This window comes from Corella eumyota, chromosome 6, assembly GCF_963082875.1.
Source record: "Corella eumyota chromosome 6, kaCorEumy4.1, whole genome shotgun sequence".
Lineage (NCBI taxonomy): Eukaryota > Metazoa > Chordata > Ascidiacea > Phlebobranchia > Corellidae > Corella > Corella eumyota.
This window is the reverse complement of record NC_137495.1, coordinates 7,856,116-7,866,600: the sequence shown is the minus strand read 5'-3', so window position 1 is coordinate 7,866,600 and position 10,485 is coordinate 7,856,116. Positions and strand designations below refer to the sequence as shown.

At 33.6% G+C, this 10,485-nt stretch overlaps 2 protein-coding genes across 3 annotated transcripts in view; both read right to left on the bottom strand.

The window, feature by feature from the left end:
* Window positions 1–166: 166 nt before the first annotated feature.
* Window positions 167–3,237, bottom strand: LOC145755293 (ornithine decarboxylase-like). Of its 2 annotated transcripts, none has more exons than XM_082571520.1 (10): window positions 3,124–3,237; window positions 2,883–3,056; window positions 2,361–2,533; window positions 2,155–2,286; window positions 1,892–2,057; window positions 1,372–1,516; window positions 1,020–1,114; window positions 802–940; window positions 431–518; window positions 167–339 (listed from the first exon to the last, which is right to left on the bottom strand). In XM_082571520.1, exons 2-10 carry the CDS (start codon window positions 3,012–3,014, stop codon window positions 279–281), a joined length of 1,131 nt encoding a protein of 376 aa, XP_082427646.1. In that variant the 5' UTR covers window positions 3,015–3,056; window positions 3,124–3,237; the 3' UTR covers window positions 167–278. The 2 variants fall into 2 exon arrangements, with proteins under 2 accessions (XP_082427646.1, XP_082427647.1); XM_082571521.1 differs by having other exon boundaries at window positions 802–937.
* Window positions 3,238–4,570: 1,333 nt separating this feature from the next.
* The window catches only part of LOC145755514 (low-density lipoprotein receptor-related protein 6-like), a 33,813-nt gene continuing 27,898 nt past the window's right edge, over window positions 4,571–10,485 (bottom strand). Inside the window, exons 25-31 of the mRNA XM_082571758.1 lie at window positions 10,289–10,408; window positions 9,545–9,853; window positions 8,961–9,062; window positions 7,375–7,484; window positions 6,858–7,262; window positions 6,391–6,527; window positions 4,571–6,320 (exon numbers count right to left, since the gene is read on the bottom strand). Of these exons, the coding sequence (XP_082427884.1) occupies window positions 5,552–6,320; window positions 6,391–6,527; window positions 6,858–7,262; window positions 7,375–7,484; window positions 8,961–9,062; window positions 9,545–9,853; window positions 10,289–10,408 (1,952 nt within the window). The 3' untranslated portion in view covers window positions 4,571–5,551. The remainder of the gene's footprint in view (window positions 6,321–6,390; window positions 6,528–6,857; window positions 7,263–7,374; window positions 7,485–8,960; window positions 9,063–9,544; window positions 9,854–10,288; window positions 10,409–10,485) is intronic.

Genomic DNA, 10,485 nt, shown 5'->3' with positions numbered 1-10,485 from the left:
ACCGGCACGAAATCCGACACCGGATTTTTTTGGTACTATTTTTTGTGCTATAATAAAATATGGCCAAAAACGGCAACTTTTTAACATAAACTGTACATTCCATCTGAAGAAACAAAAATCGTATTTTAATTAGGACATAAAAATTGACAACATCGTATTTCTAATAAGTTAAAACATTTTTGTAGTTGAGATTTTAGATTACTAGATAAACATATATGACGGTGGCTATAATGATATAACACAAGACTGAAAGTTCTTTAGTTGCTTGCAATCGTTAATCAAGCCTTGTGCATTAACGGTAAGCTATGCAGATTTTCAGCATTTTCAACCAATGTTTTTCTAAATAAATATTTTATTAAAAAGGTTTGTACGATACACTTTCTAAATCTGAAATAAATGTAACCTTAAATTTATTAACATTTTGTCTTACAGATTTGATTCCGTTATAAAGTAGAATGCCTTCTGTGTTACTATTCCATTAAATCCAAAGGCAAAATGAGGAGTGTAATCTCCAAGATCTAATAAAAATATTTTTTTATCTAATAACAATAAATAATTTATTACCATTAAAAGTAATTGCATAATATAGTTATCTTCTATATTCTATAATATTCCAAACTGCCCTGAGACTGGTTCAAAGTAACTGATGTTACTTTATGTTAAAGTCGTAAAGTCAACCTTTCTACAAAAAAATATTAAAAAACGGTTTTAGTGAAATTTTTTTGACTGTTTTAAAAAGTTACGCTTTTGTTATTGAACATATAAAGAGTTTAAGGCCTATTTTAAAACATGTAAACTGACTTTTCCATAACAGCCAGTCACCAACATCTACGTCATCATCTAAAACTGCATTTCGATTTATGATGTCACATCCGTCGAGAGAGGGCCCAAAAATTGCCACTTTCTGCTTTTCTCCTTTATCAGCCACCAGTCCATTCTGCTACAAAAAAAGTTTTTTTTTATAAGATACATTTTTGTAATATAATAAAAAAATAATCAATAATTACTAGTAAGCTTACTTTAAATACAGAAGTTGGATTGATAACATCTTGGTAGAACCAAACTCTGTTAAATACACCGTAATTTCCATCGCCGCAGTAGAGGAGATTTTTACCTAAACAAAATTATATTAAATAAATAAACCCCGGCCCAGTTTCAGTTGCCTTTTGGAATTTGAAATATTATTAATTGTAATTGCACGATAACTAGCATTTTCTTAATAGGTGTTGGCTCAGCAGGAGTTTATACCGTGTATACCGCCTTACTTAGAGACGCTACAGCATGAGAGCAGTAAGTATCGAACACAAGACCTCACGTCTTGAGTTTGATCCTTACTGCTTTTATATGGATTATGTTTCGAATATAATTTACCGTTTTTCGCACATTTTCCTATAACGTTTGTCAATACCGATATGCCTTCTCGTACAAAATATCTGCCAGGCTCGGCCATGACTTTAACGTTAGCGTACTCTTGTCCAAAGTGTTCTTTTAAAGCAGATGAAACCACGGTTGCAATCTGTAAGTGTTTATTGTTAAATGACGCTAAAAGTTGTTTAACCGGGACTGGGCAATTTGCAATATTTGTTTATTCTCGATGAGTCAACGTCGGTTTCACGACCGAAACTTAGAGTAATTTCAGGTCCTCCAACCCAGTAAACTTTGTCAGTTTTAAATATTTTAGATCATAATTTTACGATAATTATAATTTGCTGATAACGTATTGCTCAGTAGGAGTTTATACCATATATAGCGCCTTACTCAAGGGCGACACGAAATCAGAGCAGTGGGGATCGAACACAGGGCCTTATGTAGTAAAGCTAAGTATCCCGACCACTACATTACGCTGACGGTGAATGCAAACTATAATAAACTACATTAACAATTTACAAACTTGTGTAAATTGGCGTTCTGGCGTATCTATAGGCGGAAATCCACCGCCGATGTCCAAAGTACTAAATGCAAAATCCGCCTGTTCCTTTGCAAAAACAAAAAGCTCTTTAGCTATAGCAATCGATTTCGCATAATTGCTTACTGCCTTATTTCGTCCTAGATGATAGCTAAAACATGTCAGAAAAACAATACAACTTAAAGTGAATGTAAATTGACGTGCTATGCTGTTTTAGTTACGAAATTATTGTGTACTCACGTTCTTACCTTATTCCAACTAAATTTAACGACAACTCTTTTGCCTTTTTGATAAGATATTTAGCATCGTCTACAGTTGCACCAAATTTGTTGGTTTGATAATCAGAGTCGTCACTCATAGCTTCAATGCGAAGCAACAGCCTTTAAAAAAAACAATTGAAAACAGTACTTTAATTTGAAAGTGCTTTAAAAAATTTAAATGTAGTTGTGAATACCTTGCCTCGTCGTGATGTTTTTTGATTTTGACTAGTTCTTCTTCGTTGTCAAACGACATTAAGTTCACCCCGTTCTCTTTTGCAAACTGGAGATGTGTTACAAACTTGTTTGGATTGGCGTAAACGATATTTTCAGGTTTAACTCCGTATTGCAATACCTGATTCATTTCCACCTAGATTTAAATATTCCATGCTTTATTTAGCTTTGTACAAGAAAAAAACAGCAGCATGGTGTAGTGGTCAGAACCCTTTTCTTTACCACTTGAGGTCCTGGGTTCGATCCTCACTGCTTTATGCTGATAGTTTCTTAAATAAGGCGCAATAAACGGTATGGTTTTCTGCTAAGCCAACACTCAAACAGCAGCTTATAATCAGCAGGGAATTGTATCCTATTACATTAAACTGCCAAAAGCAACTCAAAAACTGGGTCTAAATAACTGATGTTACTCTATGTTTAGTTCGTAAAATCGATTTTCTTACATCGAAGATAAATGAATGAACAAATTAAAAAAAAATATTTACCCTGCTTGCGCAATCGAATCCCAATCCCAGTGCAGCAAATGTCGCTATAACTGGTTGAAGGTTGTTACACTTTACAGCATAGAACGGCTTGACCCTTGGCATAAGCTTCTTCCACAGAAACACTTTTTCCATTAGAATTCCAAGGTCTCCAACAAAAAAAGATTCGTCCCAATCCTAAAAAATCAGTCTTAAATTTCAAGTCTATTCACTAATTAACAAAAAAGTATTAAAATTTACTTACATCTCTATTTTTCGTGCCTTTTAAAACTTTTTCAACAACTCCACATTCGCTGACGCTGTCTTCAACAATAGTAACATTCTGTTTTTCCGGACAGTAAAAGGGCAATCGAACATATTTGCCGAGGTGAAACATATCTTTTCTTTCTTAGTAGGTCCAACCTTTGTGCAAGTTTTCGTTATCAGCACAATCTTTTTATAATATATAGCCTAGTAGACCTCTATATTTGTATGTACCTATATGTATGTCCAATTTATAAGACTTCGAATAAATTTAAAACAATGCCGTTTGTGGTGCGCAGTTAAATTATCGCGTTCCAATATTATTTGATACTTTTTTACGACAATTAAAATGATAAGCGTAAAGCAGAACGACTAGTATTATTAAAGGCAAACTATATCAAAAATCCAACACGCCCTTTTTGTATATACGCTATAACGATAACCTTTGATGTTGTTAATTTATTACACAGTTACACACATATAATGTCAGCAGCTCAAAGTCTAAAACCAATTCTAAAATTTATGAGTAATGGTTCCGATAACGCATTGCAATAATTTGAATATAAGGCACGGGTATAAAAGAATTGCAAACAAACGAGCAACTAGTTATTTCTTACAGGTAATCCAAAATCAATCAAACTTACTTTTTTAAATATTTTTACCTCAACCCTTAATGTTTATAAATATTAAAAAGTAATTTATAGGACCCAAGATTTAATTTTTAACTTTCTTAAATTTATTTTGAAAACTAAATTATTAATTAAAAAGATAATTTTATTAAAGGTATAAGTAGTGCAAATAATAAAACATCAAATCACAATGTGGAAGGATGTTTTGCTCCGAACTGTTCAGGGCACTCAAGAAAGCGAGAGAGTTTTTCGCATTCCAAGAAATGTGGAAAGAAGACAATGCTGGCAATAAACTGTCAGATAGATAAATAGGAACCGAAAGAAAGCAGCAGATTGTGCAAAGTAAGGTTTTTTACGCTTTTTTTAAATGATATAAAAGGTAATGGTTTATCTAAAGTTTCCAGAAACATTATTAGGTACGGGAACAACCGAATTTTAACTTTTTGTTTTAAAAAATACCGGCAACGTGGTGTAGTGGTAAGAACACTTGCTACACCACACATGAGGTTGTGGGTTTAATGCCCACTGATCTCAGGCTGTAGTGCCCTTGAGTAAGGCGCTATAAACGGTATAAACTTCTGCTGAGCCAGCACTTAATCAGCAGCATAATTACAGGGCAATTATAATCTATATAATATCCCAAACTGTGGTTACTGTTGCTTTTTATGATGTCTTACTTTATGTTTTAAATTAAGCCTAGAGACCTTAAAACCATTACTACAGATACCCCAGTCTCCCTTTTAACAACTTGTTTACATATATTTGTAGGAAACTCATCGGTTGCATTTAACCCATACAAAGCAATAATATATTACAATTTATAGTTTTATTTTTACAAACACAAGAGGCAAAAAAACACGATTTTGTACAAAATAAGAGAGAAAAATACAAATACCCTAAAAAATGAAAAAAATAAGAACTGCCGATTGATGTACCGTTCACATATTAAAAAAAAAGGACGGAAAAAAGGTTAAAATGTTAAAAATTATTTAAAAAAACTGCAACCATAATAAAGTGGTTCTGAACAAAGGCAAGGGAGGTATTTCTAGTAAAAAAAAACTAAGTTATATATGTACACTGAGCTTACATGAGAAGGCAACTGTATTAAAAATATTTTCAGAAAAGTTGTCATTAAGTTAAAATTAAAAAAAAACTAATAAAAGGCTTTATATTTGTAAAAATTATTTCGGAATATATTATTGAAAAAAAATCGACAAAAAGTTTCAAAATCGACTAATAGATTAGCAACTGCAGATTGGCACGAAATTTAACAGAAATTATACAAAAGAAGAATAATAATTGATAAAAAGTTAAGTAGACGTGATAAAAAGTAAATATAAATACCAAAAACTGTTTAAAATTTATAAAATAACAGCCAACTTAATTTTTTTTTTGATGCAAAGGGCAGTTAAAAAATCAATTAAAAAAAAAATTTAAAACACAGCTAAACTAGCTGATGTAAAATAATTTACATGTGATTTGATTTAAAAAAATAACACAACAAAAAATAATTAAAAAACACGTTGATTAACACAATATGTGTTGGGCAATATAAATGGTAAGAAAATAAAATTCTTAAATGTGTAATGTTTTGATCTTTGCTTCATTTTTAGATTTTTGATTTAAAAACATAAATAAGGTTGTTTTCGGTTTGATTTTCTTTGTGTTGGTGACATATACAATATCCAATAAATCTCTCTTTTTTATAAATATCATCTTTTTTTGCATAAAATTTTCCTTTTCAAGAAAAAGAAAATATTTTGAGGTTAACATTCCTTTGAAAAGTCTTAAAAACCTTAATCAGGAGGAGTCCGCTGGAGAAGGAGGTGGATTAAAGATGCAGTAAGATCTCTCTGTCATTGACGGAGAAGTCCTCGCAGTAGAGGGCTGCGGAGCAAGGAGAACTGTGTCTGCATCATCGGTAGTCCCATCCTCCTCATCTTCTTCTTTCTCCTCCAGGATCCTGGATGTTATCTCTTCCACCTCGCTGTTCTCCTCGTCTCTTTCATCAAGATTCTCCTCCGCCTCAGTGGTTTCATCATGTGTGTAACAACACTCAGACATGTACTGGCTTCTTGGAGTGGGAGGAGGAGCAAAAGGATCAGAATCAGAGTTCAAATCCGAGGACATATAGTTGCTGTGTTTCTTCTTGGAGGAGCGATGCCTCCTGCTGCCATTAGAGTAAGATGGTGGATAGGAGGGTGGGTACTCCTCACAGGAGCACTCTGAAGAGGGAGGATTTCCACCACCACACTGATGATGTGAAGAACTGGATCCGGAAGAAGATCCATCAACCCGCCTCTGATGAATCGAAGATCCTCGAGAGTGTCGTGAATAGCATCCTCTGGAACGACGAGAATAATGGTGGCAGTGATAACAACAAGACCCCCCGCAATAAGGTGGGGGTAAGTCGGAAGGTACACTTCCGTTGCTGCTACTCCCCGACTTGCTACCCCCATGTTTATAGTGTCGATGGGGCCGACTGTGTGAGTCAAAATCCTCACAGGTGTCAGTGGTGCATGGGGTAGGGGTGGGTAACCCCTTTAGGGGTTGCCTGTGATGAGACCGCCTAAAAAAATTTGGAAAAATAATTATAAAATGTCTCCGAAATTAATTATAAATCTTATCAGTTGACTTACCTATGCTTATGGCCACCACTGTGGCTACATCTACAGGGTGTATGGTAACCAGAATGACTATCAGAAGAGTAATAGCAGTCAACGCCACTTTTGCCTCCCGATCTGTCTGTGGCAGGAGATGGTGGAGGATTAAGGGTCTGCAAAAAATCACAAGTTAAATTAGAAATTTGATATTGAGCTCCTGTTTCATAATTTAGAAAAATCCAAATTTAGAAAAAGGAAAGATTTTAGGTCAGTTTGGGTTCGTAGTTTTAAGCTATCTGTATACGACGGGCTCAAGGGCAAGGGCAAATAGTGTGGCATTGGTGTGGCACAAACCCAAAACCTTTTGGATATTAGTTCGCTACCATATGACCAGGACAGCCCTTACTTTAATTCCTAAAAATTTTTTTATTTACGCTTTAGACTATGATCTCTTTAGTTTGTGATTCAACTACAACGGAATACAAAAATTTGTTTGAACTCACCGGTAAATATTGTTTCAAGGTCTTTGTACTTGAGCCGCTTGATTCGCCCGTAATACAGGGACGATCCATTATAACCTGCTTCCCGTCAGACCCCCTAGTAATAAAAGGGGTGTACCAGCTGTGTTGAGACCCATGTGACCCATGGGGCAGCATTTGCGCATCCACAATGGGGACATTTTTACGACTTGACCCTCCTTTTCGGGGCTGCTCTATCGAAACCTTAAACGAGGTTGTTGAATGGGGCTTAGGGAGCCCATTGTTTTTTCGACTTCCCACAGGGCCGGACCCCCCTAGATTGGGTTCATCTGTGGGGGGTTGTATACGAACGTTGACATTAACGGGGCCGGTACTGTGGCCACGAATATAGGCAACAACTGAACTGCTATGATTTCTGTTGCCACGCATCTAAAAAAAATTTTTTTAACAGAATTTAACAAAAAAAATGTAAAACTATTTTTTCAAAATTAAAAAAGTTACCAATGCGAACATAAAATCGTTTTTTGTTGCCAATACTTACCCTGCACTTTTTCCAGACCAACACACCGACAAGCAGAATAACACACACACCAACGATGATTATTATAATGACAAGTGTTGGATCCTGGCTACTATCCCCAGTTTGATGACCTAATAATAATAATAAAACAAACAATTTATAGTTGCAAAAATATGCTTAATGCTATAACATATCAACCAGCAGCATGGTGACATAACACTTTGCTTCACTACATGGGATCCATAGTTTGATTTCCAGTGCTTTTATGTCGTTGTGCCCTTAAGAAAAGAGCTGTAAATGATGTTAACTTCTGCCAAGCCAACACTTAAGCAGCAGTTAAATTGGAGGGCAATTATAATTTATAAGATTCCAAACTGGCGAAGCCAACTGAAATAGGTTGGGGTAACTAATGTTACTAGTGAAGTCAACTTTTCCACATCAAGGATAATAAATAGAAAAATAATAATATTAACATAATATACATATTATTGAGCAAAATGTTATGAAAATTTTTTATTTAATATTAAAGGAAAAATGGCTCAATATTTTTATTACTTTTTGAAAAGTATAGTAAAAAGAAAAAAGAACATACTATAGGATGTATGTTAAAAGTTAAAGAATGTATAGGAAAAATAGAAGAAAAAAGAACCACCAACCATTTTGATGTTGTGCTATCAACATCATGAGTAATTGCAGTGACTTTTCAGAATCAAAAGCTTCAGAAAAAAAGATAAGAAAAAAGAAAATAATTTTGGTATAAGTCTTTTTTGATGTTTAACAATGCATGTTAGTTAAATTAACTAAAACTAGTCGATAGCCCGGCCTTCAATCGAGATTTTAATTGTCCTAAAATGATTGCAACTCTTAATTAATTTTTTTTTCCCGCACACCACAAATGGCAGTTTTTTTTATTTTGCTGGGCTATAAATTAAACCTATATATATATATATAAATACATATATTGTCGAATAAGCTCCAATATTAATAGATTTAGCTACGGTAGTGTGGCGAACCGGTCATAGCGTCGGACTACAAGCCGAAAGGTTTCGGGTTCGAGCCGCACCTGGTCATAGCGTCGGACTACAAGCCGAACGGTTTCGGGTTCGAGTCGCACCAACGTCACACTATTCGCCCTTGAGCCCGGCATTTACGGATAGCTCAAAACACTTCATAACAGCACACCCTTCCCCAATAAAAAATAAAAAACCTATCACCTTAAGGTGATATGGATAAAAATAAAATAGATTTAGCTACATAACTTAAATCAATAACAGGCATTCCTTAACTTGTTACCTAAATTGTTTAATGTTTTTTCTATTTCAGTTCTATGTAACAGTTAAGTTTTATAATTCGATTTATTTATGGTGTATTGAATTAGTAACACCTAATTATTCTTTTTAAATATTAGGCAGTTTAAGAATTAAATATATTTTGTTGTGAAATTGAGTAAATGTTTAAAGACATAGAAAATTTGGAAAAAAAGTAACAGAAAAAAGAAAAAAAATTTAATTTAATTAAAAAAAAAAAAATGTTTGGAAATTGAAAAGAAATTGATTTTTAAATATCTATTTAATAAAAAATGTGGATAATTATTTTAAATCACTTACCACTGCAATTTAGATCAGTCCCATCTGCACAAGCTTTGGAACAACCAACAGAAGTTGTGACACATTTGTGACCACACCATATTTCGTTCGGAGCACAATCATCTGGTGATAGTTAAAAATAAAAAAATATTAATTAAAGGAGCAAAAATTTTGCTAATGGTTTAGATAAATATTAAAAATGTTATTTTTAAAAACTCATTTTAAATTTGCCTAAAAATTAAAAAAAACTCATGGCAACCCTGCTGAGAAATTTAAAAAAAAATTCATGGCAACCCTGCTCAAAAATTCGAAAAAATTTACGGCAACCCTGCTAAGAAATTAAAAAAACTCATGGCAACCCTGCTCAGAAATTAAAAAACTCATGGCAACCCTGCTCGAAAATTTAAAAAAACTTACGGTAACCCTGCTCAAAAATTAAAAAAAACTTACGGCAACCCTGCTCACAAATTAAAAAAAACTAATGACAACCCTGCTGAGAAATTAAAAAAATTCATGACAACCTTGCTCAAAAAAATTTACGCCAACCCTGCTAAGAAATTAAAAAAACTCATGGCAACCCTGCTCAAAAATTTAAAAAAACTTACGGCAACCCTGCTCGTCCTCCCCTCCGAGACAAAACCTTTTTCCGTTGCATCTTTCTTTTTCCGGATAACAATTCCTCGCAATGTCCACAATGTGCTGCAGGAACTCCCGGCCGTCTTCCGCCATAGAAGAGGAAGATCCTCGGGATGTGTAAAGATGTTGGCACTGGTACTCGCCTTCCTTGCATCGAAAGCAGTCTTCCTCGTCGGAGCCATCCGGACATTCTTCGCTCCCGTCGCACCTCCAGGTCTTCGGGATGCATTTCTTGTTCTTACAAGTAAATTCTGTGCTTAAGCAAACGACAGGCTCGTCTAAAAATTTAAAAAAAAAAAACTATTTTGACTAAAAAGAAAAACATTTTTTGACTAAGAAAAATAAAAAAAGGTTTTTGATGGAAAAAAAAAATTTTGATTAAAAAGAAAAAAAAAAGAGAAAGTTTTTTTTTTTTTAAAAAAGAGAAAGTTTTTTTGGTTAAAAGAAATTAAAATTTCTTTAAAAAACTTGAAAAAAGCTTTTTTAACTAAAAGAAAAATAAAAGTTCTTCAACAAAAAAGTAAAAAAGTATTTGGACTAAAAAAGAAAAAAGTTTTTTGACTAAAAAGAAAATATAAAGTTTTTTTAACGAAAAAAGGGTTTTTGATAAAAAGAAAAAATTTTTAACTAAAACAAAAAAGTTGCTTGACCAAAAAGAAAATAAATTCCTAAATTAATTGTTTAGCAAATACAATTGTTAAATAAATACGCACCGCATAATGATTCGTTTACGATAGTTAAACTTTTTGGACATGAGCATCGAGTTGTACCATCATCTTTCGGGACACAAATATGGGAGCAACCCCCATTGTCAGGGTAACAAGGGTGTTTTTCTGTAGGTAAATACAGTTAAGAATATTAAAACAAAATTTTTTAGAAAAAAAAAATTTTAATTAATTTTTTTGTTACA

Bases quoted from the DNA above. Each gene is read 5' to 3' on its own strand.
- LOC145755293 (XM_082571520.1), bottom strand. From the start codon at position 3,014: ATGGAAAAAGTGTTTCTGTGGAAGAAGCTTATGCCAAGGGTCAAGCCG. The intron at 941-1,019 runs GTAAGCTTACTA...CTTTTTTTGTAG, and splicing joins ATCCAACTTCTGTATTTAAA to CAGAATGGACTGGTGGCTGA. The intron at 340-430 runs GTAAGACAAAAT...ATATTTATTTAG, and splicing joins TTTATAACGGAATCAAATCT to AAAAACATTGGTTGAAAATG.